This window comes from Ophidiomyces ophidiicola, assembly GCF_022830035.1.
Source record: "Ophidiomyces ophidiicola strain CBS 122913 chromosome Unknown scaffold_4, whole genome shotgun sequence".
Classification (NCBI taxonomy): Eukaryota; Fungi; Ascomycota; class Eurotiomycetes; order Onygenales; family Onygenaceae; genus Ophidiomyces; species Ophidiomyces ophidiicola.
This window is the reverse complement of record NW_026054644.1, coordinates 691,624-713,237: the sequence shown is the minus strand read 5'-3', so window position 1 is coordinate 713,237 and position 21,614 is coordinate 691,624. Positions and strand designations below refer to the sequence as shown.

Genomic DNA, 21,614 nt, shown 5'->3' with positions numbered 1-21,614 from the left:
CACCCGCCCAGAATAATAATAATACGTACACGAGCGAAGCTACGCAGTACCGAGTCCGGAGTGCCGGTGGCAAACAAGCTGCTGAGTTCCCGAATTACTCCGTCCAGTCTATCGTCTATCGAACTACGAACTACTAGTAATTAAACACCATCAGCGACGGGTTCAGCAGCAGCGGCAGCAGCGCGTGCGACCCCAGCGTCACCGCCATCGGCACCACCGCCGCGATCTCCGTGATCTCCCACCCGCGCGGCGCAAACCGCCCCAGGTACACCATGCCGCCCAGCAGCGGCACCACCACCGCGTACATCCACTTGAACCCCTGGAAGATCTTGGGCATCTCCTTGAAGAAGTTCGACTCCACCTTCTCCTTCGCCGTCGCCCCCCACTCCATGTTCACCGACAGCAGGTGCGACAGCAGCGCCACGCTCAGGTGGAACGACAGCCCGCCGAAGAAGATCGCCATCATCGGCATCCACTTGAAGTTCTCCAGCAACGCCCCCCACAGGCTCTTCTCGCCCAGCCGGTACCGGATCACCGCCAGGCACACGTTGCCCAGCAGCGGGAACACCACCAGCAGCCCCAGGAATACTAATACATATATCATCAGTACCGCCAGAATAATATATACACAACAAGACAATACTCACCCTTCCACGACTCCAGGTAGAACTTGTCCAGCTGCCCGTTGAACCACCCCACCAGGAAGTAGTTCAGGATCGTCAGCGGGAACCCCGACGCCAGCGCATAGTCTACGTAGTTTCGTTAGTCCCCCTCCGCTCAAGCGGTGCCAATCCCTCAGCGCACTGCACTGCACGACTTACACGACGAGATATACCCCAGGATCGTAATCTTGCTCGACAGCGGCAGGTTACACCACAGGAACGTCAGAAACAGCCGAGTGAACGGCCCGCGGAAGATCCAAGTTCGCAGCGGGTTGAACACCAGCTCGTTGCACCCGTACGCGTACCTAAAACAACTCTCATTAGCCTTGCCCGAGATGGGTTTTCACATCTTTAGATCAATATCTTCTTACTTCTCCCACCGCGCCAGCTCGTCGTAGATCGTCAGCGACACCCCCTCTTTGAACTCGTCGTCGTGGTAGCTCGCCAGCCGCACGATGTTGCCCGCGATCTGCAGCCGCAGCGCGATGTCGAAGTCCTCCGACACGTGGCTCTCCGACCAGTACGCCACATACCCGTCGTCCGGCCGCCCGACCGACTGCACCGCTGCGCTCCAACATCAGCTATACATACATTGACATTATTGGGATGGCGACCTACCTTTCCACCGCAGGAACGCGTTGTGCCCCACAAACGGCGCCGTCTCGCCGCTGCCCACCGCAAACCGGATCGCCGAGTAGATCAGGTTCGTGAAGAACGTGATGCCGTTCTCGAAGTAGTCCTCCGACACCTGCATCACCCCCGTCGAGTGCTGGATGATCGCCACCTCCGGGCTCAGGAACATCTCCGCCGCCCCGTAGAGCAGGCAGTCGACCGGCTAGCCGCACGGCATCGTCAGCACCCCAACCATCCTATGTAAAGAACCAAAACAAGCATACCACGCGCGTGTCTGAGTCCACGATGAGAATCGCCTCGCCGATGCGGATGTCGCCCGCCGCCACCGCCCGGCTGTCCGCCGCCAGAACCTCCTCCAGCGCCAGCTGGTACAGCTGGTCTTCCTCCGTGGCGTCGATCATGTCCGTCGTCTGGAGCGTGTCCGCCAGCTTCTCCAGCAGCTTGTCCTCCACCCGGTTCGACACGTTCAGCGCAAAGTTCATGTTCGACGCCTTCTTGAACTTGCCCTTGCGCACGTAGCCGTTGTCGTTGTTCTTCGGCCGCGCCACCCACCCGATATTGTTGTCATGGTAGAAATTCACTCGCTCCGCCCGCTCCTCCTCCGACATGTACGCGTAGCCGTCGTCGTTGACGAAGATCGTCGCGCTGCCTACACACGCTGTCAGTTCCAAACAGACCACCGCGAACCGGCCAAAGATCAGTCAGTAGTACCTCCATGAGATTCGTAGTGCGAAATCGCCGCTTTCAAACTCGTAATCGTCGGGATGATAACCCCGTTGAGCGACTCCGTGTACACCGGCATCTGGATCGTCAGCCGCGGCGGCTTGAACCCGAGCGCATACGCCCGTCCGAGATCCGGCCGCACCGCCGAATAGAACCGCGAGTTCGTCTTGAGCGTCTTGATCGGCCCAATGGCCTGGAAGATGTCCGTGAAGATGACAATGGCAAAGAAGATGCTGAACAGCATGAAAACCGGAATCGTAGCCGCCAGTGCCAGTCGGATCCACTTCTTGTCAACCAGCACTTGCAGGATAAGATTGGAGACACCGAACCCTAAGAGAAGCACGGTGATCAGGCACATTGCCAGTCCGACAAATATCGAACTCGTCAGCGCCAGCGGTCGTTCCAGCGACTCGATCGGCGCTGCTACTTCTTCGTCCGGGATCGAGTTGGAGAGCCGCTGTCCAACCACACTGGATTCCTTGGTGGCCGCCGGTGGGGGAACAAACCGGTGCGTCGAGTCTGCGGGAGATGTGAGGGATGATCGTTGAAAGGGATGGCCATGGAATGACGAAGCAAATAGGCCGGTGGACGTGCCGCAGATCTAGACGAGTAGCATGAGTATGCGCTTGCCTGGCCATCAGACTTCAGCAGGGGCATACTTACAAAAGAGAGAAGCTTCCCCTCCACGTCTTCGGCGTGCATCAGGATTTTGCTCAGTTCGTCGTGCCACACTAACAGTAATTGTTCCCTTCGCACCAGCGCGACATATTGGAATTTCTTTACAGAGCTCGGCGGAGAGAGCGCAATCTCCTCTAGAGACTCGATCACCTGTAGCTGAAAGCCACTCGGCAGCACCAGCTCCGTCTGCTGGGGGTGGATCAGGGAGAAGATGATGCGCGTGGTCTCTGTCGACATGGTAAACGCAACACTGACATTGATCTTCTGCACCGCGGCCAGCAGCAGCGGGTGTACATTTTCCGGTTCGGACATGTACGTCCCCCGAGACTTGCGCAGAAGAAGGCCATGATATTCAAGAGTTGGGTCAGTAGGGCTGGAGTACCATTGATTAGTGGCAAGGCGGGCGTGTAAATATTTTATGATCTATCAAACGTCAATTGAGCCACCAACAACGCCGTTGATATACATATAACAAAAAGTGGGAAAAATAAAAAAAAAAAAAAAAAATTATGTAAAAACGGCCGTGGGGCACAATGACAACATACAGCTCTATACTTCGAATCTTCGTCAACACCCGCTACCGGAGTGGGTTGGCTGTGGGTGCCATGGGGAGACGACGTGCCGGATAGTCTTGGTGATGGTGTTACGGCTGCGGAATCTTGCTGCGCGGACTGAGAACTGTTCCGCTGTGAACGCCGCCAAAACATCCCTGCTGTGAGATTGTGAAGCAAAGATAAAAAGGGACCGGGCGGTGGAAGACGCAATCTGCCAGGAATGTCATGAGAAGAAAGGGGATCAGGGCGAGCAGAAGAAGTTTTGAGCTTCACAAGAGAAGCAATTTGAACTAGATCACAGAGGAAACCTGTTGTGTTCCCAAGAGGAAAACCATAACAGGACTGACTCTATGGCTGACCGTGAGAGGAGGCGATGAATTGCCCCAGCGACCGAGTATACACTATCCCATTTGTCTCAGGTTCGCCTAAATGCTTGTCGGGTACTTGTCCTGGTGGGCGTTAGATGCACCTCCATCCAGACTGTCTTGTCGTGTTCGATACATAACTAAGCCGTGAAAATCCCAGCGTGCCTGCGTAATTATCGAAGACTATCTGCCAGAGTGGAGGCATGTGTCAAGCGGCATGCCGGGCGCAAACATCTTCCAGAAAAAGGACGCTCAGGGGCGCCACTTCGGCGACGCCAGGGCAGCGGGAATCTCAGCGCATGGATTGCCATGCTTCTATTCAAGACAACCGGTGAACCTCGTGCAGGCTAAGCCCGCTCTCTGTTGTGCCAGAATACGAACAAGGGCAAGAAGTGGAATCAAGGGCCAACAAGCGAACGCCGGTCGCCCAGGCCCAGAGCAAGACTCGGCCTCAATTTTGAGATGCAACAATAATGTGTGCTTGTCGACCGGGATTGAAACTGACAACTGGAGGCCAAGCGACTCGGAGAGACCATGGTTTCCGTCCCCTGCAAGGGCTAGCGGCCGACGGTGGATCGAATTGGTCCTTCGAATTCTCCTGCTTTCCGCGGATTCTCCGGGCAGGGTGCGATAGTAATAATAATACGGACCAGGGTGCACATCTCGGGTCTGCCAGCTGCATGCACCACGGCTGTGTAAAAATAGAGCAGTCGTCGCAGGACAAGCCCGGGCACAGAGCCACATCACACATATTGCCTGTTTTCGCAGCACCACAGCGCAGGCAGCCTCCCGTTTTCGTGCGTGATACTTCAGGGATGCGGTCTGGGATACGGAGGCCAGCTCGCACACCAAGCTTCAGGTGAGGTTGCATGCTGTCGCCCCATGTCCGACGCTAGAATACTAGTGAACCCGCACGAACTTGGCCCGGCGACAGTCAAGCAGTGCGCCAAGCCGCGAGCGTTCTCGGTTGCTTTGCCCCGAGGAAGCTGATCGACAGAGTGGCTTGGGGCGACCTGTGGCGACGTATATGTACGTGAGAGTAATATTAATTATCGCAGGCGTTAAGACAGGACCGGCCGGTGATCTGGACGCAGCTCGCAATTGGGCCGGAAGTCATCTCTGGACGGGCAGACACAGCAACTGGGAAAGAGTTTGCCCAAACACAGGACCTTGCTGGAGTGCAGGCGGTTTCTATTTTCAAACATCGCCGTCGTCTGGATTGTGGTTTTATGCAAGGAATCTACTCCGTGCCTCTCATCAAGCCTGTATCCCGGCGCCGCGCAGCTCATAAAGAACCGCGCTCCCGACGCCCGTGGCGGAGTGCGATGAGAGAGAGGCTTTGCGATGGAGAAGCAACCAGCAATCCCGCCAAATCCGTTCTCTGATAGCGCTGCTGCATCTCTCCGAGCTGCATCCTACTACTCGCAGCCCTCTGATTTTCCGTCGGGACCCAGGCAACCCACTCGGCGCCAGTTCAGGTCGTATCGGCTCAACGGCGAATATGAACGACCATGGCTGAACGACAAACGGCTGTTGAGAACTCGAGTTGGCAACTATATCATCTGGGGGTTCATCGTCGTGGGCCTCGCCCTCAGCGCCTACATTAACTTCGCAGTCACCCGAAAGGTGTCCAGACACCAGGTATGTTGGCAACTGGCCGTCCCCAACTCCACTGGAATGCAACCGGGCGGCTAATCTCATATCCCAGTACTGCCTGGTTCTCGATGACCAGTTTTCCTCTTTCAACAAGGACGTCTGGAACCAGGAAGTCCAGGTACACAACCTGTTCCTGCTGTGCCCTAGTACGGAGCTGACGACGATTTAGGTAGGTGGTTTTGGCACGGGTGCCTTCGACTGGACTACAACAGACGAAAAAAACTCGTTTGTAGATAGCGAAGGCCTCCACATCGTACCAACATTGACCACCAACTCGACGTCGATTACGGAGGCGCAACTCTTAGATGGCTATACACTGAACCTCACCAAAGCCGGCGGAGATGGATCTTGCACAGCCGACACCAATTTTGCATGCTCCGTCCGGTCGAACAAGACTCTCGGTACCATCATCCCTCCCGTCCGATCCGCTAGACTAAACACCCGAGGAAAGAAGGGTATCCGTTACGGCAGAGTCGAAGTTGTCGCCAAGATGCCAAGGGGAGATTGGTTCTGGCCCGCTATCTGTAGGATGAAACGCCTTAATAATTATTGTCAAAGAATCGACTGACTTGAAATAATCCTCCTAGGGATGATGCCCGTGAACGAGACATACGGCACCTGGCCGGCAAGCGGGGAGATCGATATTGCTGAAAGCAGGGGGAACGATGTTCACTACCCCCTTGGCGGAAGGGATGTCGTGTCAAGCTCCATTCATTGGGGTAAGTTAGGGTTCAATCCATCAAAACCTAAAACATATTGCTAATTTTCTTCAAATCTCACCAAGGCCCGACACCTGGTACTGACGCCTTTTGGAAATCAACCCGTGGCAAAGCTCTCCGCCGAACAGATTACACCAAGGGGTTCCACACTTTCGGTATGGAATGGTCTGAGGACTACATGTTTACGTACCTCGACAGTCCCTTACAACAGGTGATGTACTGGAAGTTCAAGAAAGACCAAACCATGTGGCAACAGGGAGGGTTCGAGGGACGAACAGTCAACTCGTCTCTGCTGGTAGATCCTTGGTCCCAGACAGGGCGGTCAAACACCCCTTTCGACCAGGAATTCTATCTCATCCTGAACGTCGCCGTCGGGAGCACGAATGGCTGGTTCCTGGACGGCACTGGGCATAAACCGTGGACGGACGCGGGCAAGGCTGCTTCAGACTTCTACAAAAGTAGGTTTGCGTCACCGTTCTGCCCCCCCCCCCCCCCCCCCCCCCCCCCCCCCCCCCCCCCCCCCCCCCCCCCCCCCCCCCCCCCCCGCTGCCAAAAACGCTTTGCTTGCATTGCAGCCCTAACGTCGTGTGATAGGTCTCAACACTTTCTATAAAACTTGGCCAGAAGACAAGAATCGTGGCATGACCGTGAAGTCGGTTCGAATGTGGCAACAGGGGCCGTGCAGTTGAGGGTCGAAACCCGCTTTTTTTTTCCGACGGATAGTTTCGGTGTACGGAGTACGGAGTATGGGGGCGCAGATATGTAACTGTGCTATGCCAAGCAGCCGGGGTAAACAAACGATAAAACTTATGTATGTAATGAAAAGTGTCCTTGCCAACCCCCGACTTTTTTCATATAGTTTGGGGCACCCAAGTGTCTTGTGAACAGGTTGAGAGCAGCGAGACAGGGCCCTGATCAGGTTAGACCCAATATAATAATGTCGGCAGTTGAGGGTGTTACGAGGCGCCAAGATCCATGTTCACAGCCTCAGGAAACAATATATTCGTGATAATGGTGTAGAGCAATAGAGCAATAGACTAAGCGAAGCCTTCCAGGGTGCAATGTTCGCCTGTCCGATCATGAACACTCGTTTGAGCCCACAAAAGGGCGATCGTTTGTCCTCCGCCACAAAAATATCGCAAACCGGCCTGGATAAAGGAATCAAGGGACAGCTTGGACGCTAAGGGTCGTCAAGGTCTGGCTCAATCCCACCCGCTCCCTTCAATTTTATTTGTTTATACTTTGTTTATGAAAGTCTTGACTCTAGAGCCGCGGGTACTTTGCAAACCCATGGAACAAGATTGCGCTGCTATTATTAGCTGCCGTCGCCGATGTCGATGTCTTACAGACCACGAAGGCCCCAAATCCGAGAGTTGGCCTTCAATTCCGACGTGTCCAGCTAGGATACGGGGATACGCGAAGAGGAACCTCCCATTTCTCCGCGCGACGTACGTACTTCTGCGGGACCTGCATGACTACCTGAGACCTTGTGCACCTTTTGGGTTGGATGGATAAGCTGGCAAATTCGGCAAAGGATTGCTAGCATTATGGTGTGAGCTCGACCTCGCACTTCCAATAATCGTATTGGAAATTTCGGCATCTCGGCCTTATGCTTGCATGGACCGTGCCATCGAATGATTGAGCCAAACGCCACCGGAAACTTCTGTCATCCTTTCATATCATGTGAAGCTGAGACGTACGATTAAAAATCAAAGGAGCAAGGTCAATTTTGAGGGGGGGAAGCTTCCCAACTATATAGGACTGGGCCCCGATGAGAAAAATCTCCACACTCCTCTCATGCCATAATATCCGTTGTCTATTGGACTACCCGCTCCTGACTTGAGTTCTTCTTGGGGTGTACATACACCCCCTGACGTCAGTCGAGATGGCTCAAACTCTCTCGTCACGCCTAGTTCGCGTGCTCATAGTAGGTTCATGACGATACCTATCACTTTGATGGCTAGACAACTAACATGCAATTCACTAGTTGAACTTGCTCATTAATTTTGTCTGGGGTGCAGAATTGCTCCCAAGGGCGGCTCCTAATGAGTATTGGAAGTACTTGGGCTGCTACACCGATTCGGTGGGAGCCAGAACGTTATCGCGGGTTGGCTACACGATGGGCGGTCCATCCAACATGACAGTAGAGAACTGTGCCGAGGGGTGTCGCAATGCAGGATTCAATTTTGCAGGTATGGAATACGGCGGTGAATGTTGGTGTGATAGCCAAGTGCGAAACGGCGGCCCTGCTCCGGATGGCGAAGCCAAATGTACCATGCCTTGCAATGGTAACCGTCAGCAGATTTGTGGCGGACCCGATCGACTGAGCATGTACCAATATACCGGTGGGCCAGCATCCTCCAACACTTCAACAGCAGATCCGTCTCCAACCGGATCACCTGTATCAACAATGACATCGGTCAGCGCGACACCGACGCCATTGCCAACTGCTTTGCCAACTGGCTGGGGATACGCGGGTTGCTATGTGGATAACCGAAACGGACGTGTAATGGATAAATTGCTGCCCGACGACTCGAATCTCACAGTCGAATCCTGCGTTACGCGCTGTCAAGACATGGGGTATAGCGTCGCGGGAATGGAATTTGCGAGACAATGTTTCTGTGATAATTATGTTCGCAAGCAAGCCGCAAAGGCGAGTGATACAGAGTGCGCTATGAGCTGTACAGGCAACCCAAATCAGAAATGCGGTGGTCCCGATCGCTTGAGTGTATATTCTAAGGGCGACTTGGTTGTCTTGCCAAACCCAGCTACACAAACAGGAGGCCTTCCTGGATCATGGAAATACCAAGGATGTCTTGAGTGAGTTCGATTATTCGCTCCAGAGCGTTTCCACACATGCTGACCTACCCCACAGGGACAATATCAACCGAGTACGGACATTTCCATATCAAATAATCAACCAAAACAATAACTCCGCGACGACCTGCTTGAATCGATGCGCAATGTTTGGATTTGGAGCCGGCGGGATGAGCTATGGTCAAGAGTGCTGTATGCTAGTTTATCCAAAAGCTTTTCGAGGACATTGATTGACATTTACTAGTTTGTGGTGATGTCACCGACATTGCCAAAGTCGGCGCCAAACTTGTTCCAGAAGACAGATGTTCCATGGTTTGCACGGGAAACCAAACAGCAATATGTGGGAGCGGGAACTTGATATCCTATTATAAGTGGACAGGAACTCCATTGCAGACATGGGACTTTCGATCAGGTAATAACGCCGGCAGGTACGAGTTTCTCATTGGCGGAGTCGTTGTGTCGCTTATGACAACTATTGGTATCAATGGCAAGGTTACTTTTCAAGAGAAGTTCGGAACGGGAGATCCCAATTCGACAGGGGCGTATGAGTTTGACCCAGTATTCGAGAAAGATTTTAGCAAAGCGTGGCGTACTATGCATGTTAAAACCGATATCTTTTGTTCTGGAGGTCTTGTTCTTCCCGACAGAGCAGGGCGGCAATTGACAGTGGGTGGCTGGTCTGGAACTTCAACACAAGGTGTTAGGCTGTACTGGCCAGACGGCTCTCCCGGAAAACCAAGTGTCAACGACTGGCAAGAAGATCCTGATAAATTGGCATTGCAAAATGGTCGATGGTATCCATCTGCCATGGTTATGACTAATGGGTCTATCCTAGTTGTGGGAGGAGAAGAAGGCTCTAACGGCAGGCCTGTCCCAACACTTGAGATCCTGCCACGAGTTGGCCCCGTTCTATTCATGGACTGGCTTCAACGAACAGATCCAAATAATCTCTACCCGTATCTCACACCTCTGCCAAGTGGAAATATTTTTGTGGCATATTTCAACGAGGCGAGAATTTTGAACGAGGTGACATTCGATACAGTGAGGACATTGCCTAACATGCCAGGTGCGGTCAACAACAACGACGGTGGACGAACGTATCCCTTGGAGGGAACTATGGTGCTTCTGCCGCAGCATGCACCATATAAAGACCCCTTGGGTGTCTTGCTGTGCGGAGGTTCCGCCCCATTTAGTGGTGATGCTCTCGATAACTGTGTATCCATGCAACCAGAAGTGCCGAACAGCAATTGGACAATCGAAAGAATGGTAAGTAGAAAAATTAATAGCCTCCAATTGCCACCGTTACTAACAAGTAATTTTTATATCAGCCTTCCAAGAGGGTTCTTACATGTATGGCAGGCCTGCCGGATGGCACATTCCTGATTTTGAACGGTGCAAAGAAAGGCGTTGCAGGGTTTGGCCTCGCGAAAGAACCAAACCACAATGCCGTTTTATATGATCCTTCGAAGCCAGTTAATCAGCGAATGAGTGTCATGGCCAACACGACAATCTCCCGAATGTACCACTCTGAAGCCATCCTCATGGCCGACGGAAGGGTGCTTGTTTCTGGTTCAGACCCGCAAGATGCCGAATTCCCCCAAGAATACCGTGTGGAAGTCTTCCTGCCTCCATATCTTCTGTCGGGAGCAGCTCGTCCGACTTTCACCATCCAAAACAAGGACTGGGAATATGGTAAGCAGTATCAGATTAGAGTCACGTCGGGAAATATGTCAAGGGTCAAAGTCTCGTTACTCGGTCTGGTATCCAGCACCCACGGTAACAGTTTTGGCTCACGAACTATCTTCCCTGCCTTCTCCTGTTCTGGAAGAACTTGTACGATCACGGCGCCGCCAAATGGCCATGTCTGCCCTCCAGGATGGTTCATGTTGTTTGTTCTGGACGGGCCAACGCCATCAGTGGCCGCCTTCGTTCGCATTGGGGGCGACCCAGGTAGACTTGGAGACTGGCCTAAATTGCCCGGCTTTAGTCTTCCTGGTGTCAACTAATCGCGATATCCTTTCCTTTCTTGCAGCCGTATCGGCGGGCGTCGCACACATGATATTGCATAATAATAATCAGCATAGCACTTCATTTACTGACTGTAATTAATTCTTCCAATGATACTTGATACATGGATGAGTTTTTACCTCTGTGATGGCAAGCCCAGCCTGATGTCCAGCCGCCAAGCCATAGCTGACTCAGCGAGGCTGAGTGCCAACCGTAATGCCAAGATTCGGCTCTTTACTCCGTACAGTACAAAACATAACTACTAGGCCTTAATAAGCAAAACGTCACGCCTGTTGCGCCGCCTTGGCATGTTGTGTGGTATCGGCGCCGTATGCCACCACGGCCTGAGCTGAGTAATAACGTCACCGCGTCAGAGCTCCGAAACATCCCCAACCTCCCGCAGTTGGTCTCTTATCTCATCCAACTTCATTCACTTACAGTCCGTTTTCAACCATCGGAAGCCTGCTAAAAGTTGGCTTCCAAAAACGCGACTTGCTGAATACTAGTTCTCTCTAGCTTTACATCATCCTGACAGCGTCACCTGCCATCTTCAGCCACCCCGGCGCTTCATTCTCAACATCTCCCACGCAGGCTGCTTTTTGTCATGAAGGCATTTGCGGCAACTTTGGTGGTAAGCACAGCCCTCGCTGCTGTGCCGCCACAGCAGCCACTTCAAATACAGACAGAAGACTCTGTCTGGGCCAAACCACTCCAAGGCTTTAAGGAAAGTCTGAAGAATCTAGGCGCTGAAGCAAAGCATGCATGGAACGAATTGGCTTCGGCGTATCCAGACGCAGTTGATGATTTCACCCTCTTGTCTCTGCCGAAGAAACACACCCGCCGACCAGATGCTCATTGGGACCACATTGTGCGAGGATCGGATGTCCAGGGCATCTGGATAGAAGGCACCGATGGCCAGAAACAACGAGAACTCGATGGGAAGCTGGAAAACTACGATCTCCGAACGAAGGCTGTTGATCCCTCAAAGCTTGGAATCGATCCGGGCGTCAAACAGTACAGTGGCTATCTTGATGATAAGGAAACCGACAAACATTTATTCTACTGTAGGTCAACGCCCTATATTAGCATCACTGTTGGGATATAACTAATGTTCAACAGGGTTTTTTGAGTCTCGAAACGATCCCAAAAATGACCCTGTGGTATTGTGGTTAAACGGAGGCCCAGGCTGCTCATCCTTAACCGGTCTATTTTTGGAGCTCGGCCCCGCAAGCATTGACAAGAACCTGAAAGTTGTACACAACCCCTACTCATGGAATTCCAATGCATCTGTTATCTTTTTGGATCAACCCGTGAATGTCGGTTTCTCTTACAGCGACAACGCTGTCAGCGACACTATTGCTGCCGGAAAAGATGTCTACGCCCTGCTTACCCTTTTCTTCAAACAATTTCCACAGTATGCCAAGCAAGATTTCCACATTGCGGGCGAATCTTATGCGGGACATTACATTCCAGTCTTCGCCTCAGAGATCCTCTCCCATAAGAAGCGTAATATCAACCTTCAATCTGTGCTCATTGGAAATGGTCTAACCGACCCCCTTACTCAATACCCACACTACCGACCCATGGCATGCGGCGCCGGTGGCTATCCTGCTGTCTTGGATAAGGCTAGCTGCCGCTCCATGGACAACGCTCTTCCTCGCTGTTTATCTATGATCGAATCTTGCTATAGCAGCGAGAGTGCGTGGGTTTGCGTTCCCGCTTCAATTTACTGCAACAATGCTATGATTGGCCCTTACCAACGCACAGGACAGAATGTCTACGATGTCCGTAGCAAGTGCGAAGACAGCGGCTCCCTCTGTTATACCCAGCTTAACTGGATTACCAAATGGCTAAATCGGCAATCCGTCATGGATGCATTGGGTGTGGAAGTCAGCAGTTACGACTCTTGCAACATGGATATCAATCGTAACTTCCTTTTCCATGGCGATTGGATGAAGCCTTTCCACCGTCTTGTTCCAGGATTGATTGAAAAAATTCGTGTTCTTATCTACGCTGGCGATGCTGATTTTATCTGCAACTGGCTTGGTAACCAAGCCTGGTCTGACGCCCTTGAATGGAACGGTCATAAAGAATTTGCCGGTGCCGAGATGAAGAACCTGACTGTTGTCGAAAACAAGAGTAAAGGCAAGAACATTGGCCAAGTCAAATCGCACGGCAACTTCACGTTTATGCGTCTCTTTGGTGGCGGCCATATGGTTCCGCTTGATCAACCTGAAGCAAGTCTCGAATTCTTCAACCGCTGGCTGGGAGGAGAGTGGGGGGCTTGAGTTAGATCTTTCTGTAGGTTTTCGAATTGCCTTGCCGCTGTCTAGTCGTCATGGTTTGTTTGTTATTTTCTTTTGGATTGGATACTGCTTTTTTATGTCTTTTTCGTTTTGCATTGCTAAGGCGGCTTCTCTATTTACTATGCAACCATGGCACCCGCGGTGTATCACCCTCTGGCTATAACAATGTAGAACGTGAATTTCAATAAATTAATTCCCTTTGCTGCGCAGGATTGTTTCGGCTCAAACGATTCAGTCTCCGTTCCAAAGTATGTGTGTTTCTTGACTCTAAAAAACATACTCCGTACAGTAGCTTTGCATTTCTAATTCTGCGCGCCCGAGATGACAATTAGACCGTAAATACGAAAGAGAATAAGCATCAAAAATAGAAGTCCTCAAGGGAACCTCGGAGATTGGAGATAAAAAAAAATTATTGAATTTTTATCATTTCAATTCCCTTCATTCTCACTCCACAGGACCGTCGCAGTATTAGATATCTCAACACAGAAAAGAAGGCAGGATAGGTAAGACCTGCTTGAGAGTAGGCCTTCCTCAAAATCCCACCGGCTGTGACCTATGGTAGAAGATATGACGGAAATAACACTGCACTTTATGATGCAATTCACCCTTATCCGTATTCCCACGCGCACAAAAAAGGTACGTACACCATGAAACAACGAAGCGAGGAAACAAAGGTGTCCCACGTAACGTTTATCCCTTCTTCTTGCTGACACCGACAGTACGGCCCCTACGACCCGTCGTCTTGGTGTGTTGACCTCTGACACGAAGACCCCAGTAGTGGCGCAGACCTCTATGAGCACGGATCTTCTTCAGGCGTTCAAGATCCTCTCGGAGCTTGGAGTCCATATTGTTGGCAAGGATCTGAGAGTCCTTACCATCGACAATATCACGTTGACGATTGAGGAACCAGGTGGGAATCTTGTATTGGGTTGGGTTTTGAATAATGGTGACGATGCGCTCGAGTTCTTCGGTGGTAATTTCTCCAGCACTATATTTCAAGAAAATATATCAATACTGATGTAAATTTCGACCGGACACTTCTGTATTATACACCTGAGCAGAGAGAGATGGAAAGCATACCGTTTGTTCAAGTCAACGTCGGCCTTCTTACAGACCAAGTTGGAGTATCGGCGGCCCACACCCTTGATCTTAGTCAAGGCGTACATGATCTTCTGCTTGCCGTCGACATTGGTGTTTAAAAGACGCAAGATGAACTGGAAGTTCGTCTTTTCGCCGGACACGAGCGCTATAATTTCATCGCCAACGTCAGTCCATTGATCGAATTCTCGAGTCGCCCAACGCTTGCAGTGGTTGCTATCATCGGCCATACATCGCAATCGGGGGAGAAGAGGATCACATACACATGACGGGCGATATCTGCAATAAATATCTACCCCAGTAGTTGAGCAGGTTGTCGACGGGAGAACGAGAATTAACGAGGGTTGCCGATGGAAGTGGTTGATTTGACTGTGTGGGATCGAAAATATGGCGGCTAGCCATTCTGGGGCTAGCCCACACCACTTTTCGCTACAGACTCTTATGTCATCATGAGTTCAGCGTACTAGTACTAGTTTAGTTTAGCTCGTATTTTCAAACGCCAGAGTACCTCCAGTACCGTACTCTGTACGGAGTACCTCGAGATTCTCAACTTGAAGTTGGATCATGCTATCATAGAGAAAACAGCCATGTGAGATTATACTCTGCCTACGGAGTAAAATACTTAGTATGTACGGAGTGTATAAATCATGAATCTCCCATTAGGGGGCCCAAAACAAAAAAAAGAAAAAGATAACGTGGACTGTCGGAGAATCGAACTCCGGACCACCCCCATGCTAAGGGGGTATTATACCACTAAACCAACAGCCCTTTGATTGGCGGTTGATATCCAATATTTTTATTATGTTTTAAGACGTTACTTTTTAATTCAATTATACTCCGTCTCCGGATTGACCACATATCCGTAAAGAAGGAGATTTAGTAGACCTTAAGAAAAAAAAAAAGAGGGCTGTTGAACAGCAGAAGTGTGTATCTCTAACATACGAAAAATATATATATCAAAACTCCGTAAAAACACGTAACGGGTGTATGTAGCCTGTAAGTGACGATGCCATTAATCCAGACTCGAGATCAACAAAAAATTTGGTTTGTTCTTCCCAATACAACCACCTTATACAAGACCATAGACAGGGGCTTTGACAAGAACAGTACCTACACCCTTACTGCGGATCTCTACTGCAACGAAAGCTGCAAACCGAATGCGCATCGTGTCGTCTTTATCCACTTCATTTCGTTCCTTTCCATCTCGCATTAAGGATGAGCTTTGTCGACTCGGCTCAGGTATGATCTGGCTCGCAGTCGGATGAGGCTTTTTTGATATCAGGGATCCGAAGACAGATTTCTTTCGGCCTTCTTTGGCGTAAGATGAATTGCTTGAAGTTGCATCCTTGACGTTTTCTCCATCGACCGTAAAATTATCCAGCACAAATTCCTTGAGTGACGTCTGGTCGCCACGATCTGCCGCCGCCGACGAGGGTTCAGAGCTAAGACGGCTTTCTGGTGGAATATTTGTGAGAGGTGGCAGCGTTGTTTCAAGCTTCATATGAGATTCGGCAACCGGGGCTCCAGGTAGGAAATATTCCACTAGGACGTCCCTGGATTCGAGGGGTATGTTTGCTGCAATTCCAACAGCCAGCTCAACGATCATGGAAACTCCATTTTCAAGGCCTGGTGGGGCGGGATCTTTCAAATTCATCCCCAGGCTAGCCGTGAGTTTCTCAACAAGGCTTCTAGTGAGGGTGGAACGGTGATCCTCCGCCAATTTTCCAGTCAATACCTGTTCAAGGCCATCAAGAGTTGTGCGACGCCATGTCGAAAGTTTAGCTACGTGATTCTCTTTTTCTTCTTCAGTGGTGGCCTTTGCCATTTGTCTCACGTTCCGTTCAATCATTTTCAACTGCCGACTCAATGTTGGCTCCAAGCTAGGGTGAAAATACCTGTCAAACAACTCATCTACTAGCCAACGAGTGAGACACGCACGCCCAACAGCCGTCATCTCCTTTGTGCCCACGATATACGCGTCCTCATTTACCACTGGCTGGAGCCATTGTGGAATGCTTTTCCAGTCTTTACGAATGTTGAATGCAAGGTTGTTAATAGCGCCATCGAGCCGACTGAAGCGCGTGGAATATTCATTGTCATCGAAAACAGTTCGGGAGGTAGACATTCGCTGATGAGCAACTGTATTTTGAAGCTGCTGTACTTGTGCCTCTCTTTCAAAGTAATATCTTTTTACTTTGATATACTTTGCTTCTACGAATCTGTTAGCTAATATGATGATCCACGGGTCTATAGTACATACGGAGCTCTTCGTGTTTCTGTATTAATGCACGAACATCAATATCGGAAAAATCCTCGCGGTCTTTCACCGGCGGCAAGGGCGGATTGGTCCGTTCCAAGTCATTAGAACTAGCTTGTGACAGGTTTCCTTTGAAACTTGAGCCAGGAGTTAAAGTTGGCGGCTGGCTGTTTTGCCCTGTTAGCATGGAATCCGTAGATTGCCTTAGGCCAGCTTGTCTGTCCATTCCAATTTGCGCTGAACCTTGCCCGACTGGCGGTTGAAGAGATTGTCGAAAATGAAACTTTTGCGGGTTAGATTCAGGGCACTGGTACTGAGGGTTTAGAGGAGAAGGAGGGCCAATAGACTGCTGTGAAGGCGGTCTTGTCGTATTGTGTGCGTCTGACTGTGGAGATTGGCTACGAGCAGCCGTTGTATGGTCCAAAAAGGTATGTGGGCCTCCTACTTGATTGGTTGGCTGGTGCAGATGACCTTTGTCAATTTGCAATTGAGGATGTGGCGGCCCTGAATTGAGTTCCTGTGGATAGCAATCACGGGTGAAAGGCTCGGTGTTTACGCGTTGGATTCTAGGGGGCTCGAATGGTTGGGGCTCGATGTTTGAAGATCGTTCTACCAAGGAAGGAGAGGGGGAAACTGCGTGCGGAGTCCTCTTCAAACGTAAAGGCATACGGTTGTTATCCGCAAGTTGCTCCTCTTTAGGCTCCAGTTCTGGGTCAAAAAGACGCTCGCTAGGTACCTGTTGCACCGGGGGCACTCGTCCAGGACTTTTGCGCCTGACGGACAGAGTACGCCCAAGCCTTGAACTTCGCAACGAAGAGTCTTTATCTTTGTTTTTATCCTTTGATGTTAACCCAAACAGTGTTTTCCTTAGCTTTCGAGAATGCGATTCCACTGAGGGAGATGCCTCTGAGCTAAGTGGGGTATAAGAAGGCTCAGCCGAGCTGAGATCCGATGAGCTGCCTAGCCCCAAACTAGAAGTGGAAACGAGGTTGAGTGCTGGTCTAGCCACCCTTTGATGGGAAGATGCTGGTGGTGAATCTGGCGGATCGCGACTAAATCTGCTGACAGTGTGGGCAGGGTGGGTATAGCTCTCTTCGTAGTGCTGCTGTGTTTGTAATGCTGGTACCACTTGTTCATTAGAAAACGGATAGGGCAGCTGCTGCGTTTGGTTGCCGGGAGTCGCCAATGGATGGTGGACAGGTAGGCGAGTATCAGTGGTCCGCGAGAGGTTGTTGTTCACACCACCCGTCTCAAAAACTTCTGGGATTGATGGCTGCGATTTGTTTTTGTGGAAGAAGGGCATGGGGCTGGCTAGGGAGGGGCAATGCAGGAAGATAGCTTGCTTTTATTGCTGCCCCGCTTGGGTTCTTGACTGTTCTCGTGCTCTTAAGGCCGGGCGTTGGTTATGCGGGAGAGGGAAAACACGGTAAATATTCATCGACGTCTGGCGCATGGAGTCACGGACAGGGTATCTATTAGTTCAAGCTAGACTATTGCAACCGCTATGTCTCTTATGTTAGAAACGAGAGGGATAAAATTGAGGTAGGTATGCAGGCATAGCCCAAGCCTAAGGCTGAGCGACGCCTCGAACTCGGGCGGGGAGGGATGTGGGATACGCTGCCTCACCTATCCGAAGTAACAGTACGGAGTACTGCGAGTCAGCAAAGACGACTAGGGCGACATGTCGACGGATCCCTGATGGGGAAGAAGAGCGTGTCTGCAAGAGAAGAAAAGGCTCGGGAGAGGGCAAGGATCGCAGCGAAGGAAGAGGTTACATACTGTGATGGAGGGGGTTTAAGCCGCAACTTCAGCACTTGGTCCCTTTTAGTAAAACTAACGACAGGACGTCGACGTGGCCTTGGGCGTCTTCCTCTCCAGCACTCACGGTTATCCGCTCCAAGCTCTCGACCTATTCACTATTAATGAAGGTATTGACTCTGCATCTGGGCTATCCTACCTTTCCATTCGCTAATATGTAACTAACCTCCCGGCATTGGCCCCCAACGATTGCCCTCTTCCTGCATGATCGTTGCAAACAACCAAGTCGCCAGGCTTTTGTTCCACATCGCGCTGCAACGATTTTCATCAGAGTTGCAATAAACTTCCCATGTCAATGCATTGATCCATGGTCAGCTCAAATGCAGTGGCAACTAAGAACTTCGAAAAACCGTTTTGCCCATCCATCTCTCAGCTCATCCCCAGCTACTTCAGCCATCGATCCGCCCTTTGCCGGCTCGTTAGCAGTATATTATTGGGTTCATTTAAACAGAGCAGCGACCGCCCCCAACGGTGGCCAATTTTACTTTTCTTTTCTTCTCAGCCATCTCTCTCAGCAAAGGATGTCTACCCTGGCATCTATTTGAATCCTCAAACCTTCTAATACTCCGTACAGCGGCATCCCAAATTATTCTCTGGTTATATTTTTTCATGATCCCTGAGAAGAAAATAACACGGACAAATATGCAAGCTCACCGCCAATTTTCTATTTGTCAATGTTGTTCAAAATCCCCTGCCACTCATCATTCGTTAGCAATATTAAGAAGCTAGGCCAAACCAGGCACGGATGGTACGTTCTATTTAACTAGACTCCTCTTTTGAAGAGTGGGATTCTTTCCTTCTTCAATGCCCCGTTCGATGGTCTTTACTTCTAGAAACAGTTTTTGAGATAATCTTCGAGTGGATCCGGCTACGCCATACATACACATATAATATCCACAATCCTCTTGATACGCTTTGCACTATTATTTTTTATTCTTTATTTTTTATTTTTATTCTCTGCAGGAGCGCTTCGCTTCTGCTTCCAATCTTACTGTTGGTCTTCATTTCGGTTCTCTGTTACTACAGCGTGCGGTACTAATTCCCTACCGTTTCTACTTGCCAGGAATGCCCCCTTAAATTATCATCACCTATTCCTTTGAATTAGTCGCTCAACTCCCTCTGGTGACGTTTTCCATTGGTGGTTTTCGTCTAACAAGGTGTCACATTTTTCCTTCCACACCTGCCGAATGAGTCTTGCTCGCTCAGGGTCCCTTGGCCTGATATCCGCCGGAAATGGCTTCAGGCGAACCACAAGCCCAGGTCTCAAAGCTCTAGGATTGATAGAGATGGTATTCCCGCCTTGGTCTTTCATTATGGGAGATGTTAAATGCCCATAGCAGACGTGATACCAACATAAACACACTTCTCTCGGCTAAATGCTTTCCGGGGCAGACGCGACGCCCCGCTCCAAAGGAGAAAAGAAGGCCATCCGCGTGTGCCAAATTGATCTTTCCTTCCCAACGTTCTGGACGGAACACATCTGGCTCTGGGTAGAAGCTCGGGTCATGGTGGATGGCGTACGTGTTCATTACCAATATAGTTCCTTCAGGAAACTGGTAATTACCCCACTTTACAGGTTCTGTTGCTACCTTCGGTAGAGAGAGCGGAACAATAGGCATCCAGCGATGGATTCTGTTTGTTGTCGTATTCGTTAGCCTCATTATGAAGGAATGATATCTTGCAGAAATACTAACTCAAGAATAAATTGCTGAATGTATGGCAACTTCTCGGCATCTTCCGCCTGTGGTAGCCTATTTTGACCGACGACTCGGTCGATCTCTACACCAGATTAGACATGGATTTCCACGGTTGGCATGATGACGGACCTTCTTGGGCTTTTTTCTGGACATGTGGATAGAGGCACAAAGCTGCAATACAAGTGATAAGAGTAGTAGCTGCAGTATCTGTTGATCCAGATAGCAAATGTTGGCCGATTTCTGCCCCTTCCATTTCGGACACATCTTTCCAGCCTTCTTTGAGCTTTTGTTGAATTGCCTGGTTGAATGAAGGTACACCTATTCCTTGATCAGCCTTTCTCTTGACTGAAGAGTAATTTCTCCAAATATAAGCTCTGTGGTTTTTTGCAACACTGCAGGCTTCTCTGCATATTGGATGCCACATCACTGGCAGTTTCCATAAGAACGGCCAGAAGTCAAGCAATTTGCCCCGAAATCCCAGTCTTGACAGATCATACACATCATCAAGTGTTTCTTTTATCATTGGGTTGTCGAAAGTTGTGATTCTATACCCATTTACTATTGCCATCCCAGCGCTATTGGTATACCTTTCAATATGGTTGCACCAGCGAGAAGGTTCTCCGAGGATGTCAAATAACAGCTGTGCGCTCTCTAAGTCATGATAGGGAACGTATTGCTTTGCGGCCGTGGGTTTTAAAATGACGTGCCACATCCTCCTTGCATTGCGCCATTTCGGTCCATGCATCGAGCTTGGGAAATACCCGTCTCTCATTAGCATTTTAAACTTTGATGGCGGACGATTTTGGGTCTGAGCTCCTTGCTCAACGAAAATTTTGCGTGCGTCCTCTGCCGTGTTAACTATTATATGTGGCGTATTACCCTGCATGACCGTGTATACTGGCCCATATCTCGACGCCCATGCTGTATATTGGTACTGCGGGAAGAACTGGTCGAACTACTAGAGGCGTCAGCAGCTTTTGCGAGGCTTGGGCTAATTCGGTTGTCGGGGAGAAAGAACCTGTTTCAGGTTACCCCAGATCACCTGTGTGGGTGGACCTGGAGGCAGGTGTTTTGGACGACGGCCAATTCCCAGGACAAGATGAAGGAAGTAAGCTATGGCGCCAAAGATACCCACAGCCAAGCCAAGGGACACAGTTGAGAAGCCAAAAGCATTGTATACTACTGCCATGTATGCGATTGCCGAAATATCGCCTTACTGCCTAACTGGAAAAAAGAAGAGACTGGGGGAGCAGGGGTTAAATACACACCTTTGGACACTGAATGATCTGCGGCCGTTTCATACATGAAGACGACAAGTTCGCTACGCGGCTACTCTGCTAAAGATCGCTCCTGTGTATCCACCCAACGAAGTGGCTTCTCTTGCTTAGCTATCTCAAGCCAGAGGCTATTTTAATCCCGACCATAACAGTTTTCGAAGTTACCGCGACCAATTGAAAACCAAATGCGACCAGATCATCTGCAGAGTTTGCCAATCTGGTGGATTTCACCGGAACGTGCTTTGGTTGATTGTATGTAAAATCCGAGATGCTGGAAGCTCAAAAATAAAGATGGAGTCATCTGAGGGTTGGTTCCGTCTGTTTTTCTCGAGGCGACCCAATGATGG

The 21,614-nt window shown here is 50.3% G+C and overlaps 7 protein-coding genes and 1 non-coding gene across 8 annotated transcripts; 3 read left to right on the top strand and 5 right to left on the bottom strand.

The window, feature by feature from the left end:
- Window positions 1–133: 133 nt before the first annotated feature.
- On the bottom strand, window positions 134–3,403 carry LOZ57_001679 (uncharacterized protein; the record flags this gene model as incomplete). The annotated part of the gene is made up of 9 exons (XM_049250764.1): window positions 134–588; window positions 648–749; window positions 822–967; window positions 1,034–1,226; window positions 1,281–1,497; window positions 1,559–1,944; window positions 2,007–2,619; window positions 2,682–3,119; window positions 3,242–3,403. 9 exons carry the CDS (start codon window positions 3,401–3,403, stop codon window positions 134–136), a joined length of 2,712 nt encoding a protein of 903 aa, XP_049110348.1.
- Window positions 3,404–4,959: 1,556 nt separating this feature from the next.
- LOZ57_001678 (uncharacterized protein) lies at window positions 4,960–6,679 on the top strand (the record flags this gene model as incomplete). Its single annotated transcript, XM_049250763.1, has 6 exons — window positions 4,960–5,256; window positions 5,324–5,389; window positions 5,441–5,795; window positions 5,859–5,990; window positions 6,056–6,448; window positions 6,585–6,679. 6 exons carry the CDS (start codon window positions 4,960–4,962, stop codon window positions 6,677–6,679), a joined length of 1,338 nt encoding a protein of 445 aa, XP_049110347.1.
- A 1,196-nt stretch (window positions 6,680–7,875) lies between these two features.
- On the top strand, window positions 7,876–10,813 carry LOZ57_001677 (uncharacterized protein; the record flags this gene model as incomplete). The annotated part of the gene is made up of 5 exons (XM_049250762.1): window positions 7,876–7,917; window positions 7,978–8,810; window positions 8,866–8,999; window positions 9,052–10,073; window positions 10,136–10,813. The coding sequence occupies 5 exons, from the start codon at window positions 7,876–7,878 to the stop codon at window positions 10,811–10,813; spliced, it is 2,709 nt and encodes a 902-aa protein (XP_049110346.1).
- A 605-nt stretch (window positions 10,814–11,418) lies between these two features.
- On the top strand, window positions 11,419–13,102 carry LOZ57_001676 (uncharacterized protein; the record flags this gene model as incomplete). Its single annotated transcript, XM_049250761.1, has 2 exons — window positions 11,419–11,878; window positions 11,934–13,102. The coding sequence occupies 2 exons, from the start codon at window positions 11,419–11,421 to the stop codon at window positions 13,100–13,102; spliced, it is 1,629 nt and encodes a 542-aa protein (XP_049110345.1).
- A 708-nt stretch (window positions 13,103–13,810) lies between these two features.
- RPS18 (ribosomal 40S subunit protein S18B) lies at window positions 13,811–14,448 on the bottom strand (the record flags this gene model as incomplete). Its single annotated transcript, XM_049250760.1, has 2 exons — window positions 13,811–14,108; window positions 14,201–14,448. The coding sequence occupies 2 exons, from the start codon at window positions 14,446–14,448 to the stop codon at window positions 13,811–13,813; spliced, it is 546 nt and encodes a 181-aa protein (XP_049110344.1).
- Window positions 14,449–14,914: 466 nt separating this feature from the next.
- Window positions 14,915–14,986, bottom strand: LOZ57_001674. Its single transcript has one exon. It is a non-coding gene; the product is annotated as a tRNA-Ala (tRNA).
- Window positions 14,987–15,287: 301 nt separating this feature from the next.
- LOZ57_001673 (uncharacterized protein) lies at window positions 15,288–17,778 on the bottom strand (the record flags this gene model as incomplete). The annotated part of the gene is made up of 2 exons (XM_049250759.1): window positions 15,288–16,429; window positions 16,479–17,778. 2 exons carry the CDS (start codon window positions 17,776–17,778, stop codon window positions 15,288–15,290), a joined length of 2,442 nt encoding a protein of 813 aa, XP_049110343.1.
- A 1,599-nt stretch (window positions 17,779–19,377) lies between these two features.
- Window positions 19,378–20,243, bottom strand: LOZ57_001672 (uncharacterized protein; the record flags this gene model as incomplete). Its single annotated transcript, XM_049250758.1, has 4 exons — window positions 19,378–19,598; window positions 19,657–19,925; window positions 19,988–20,072; window positions 20,120–20,243. The coding sequence occupies 4 exons, from the start codon at window positions 20,241–20,243 to the stop codon at window positions 19,378–19,380; spliced, it is 699 nt and encodes a 232-aa protein (XP_049110342.1).
- Window positions 20,244–21,614: the final 1,371 nt, after the last annotated feature.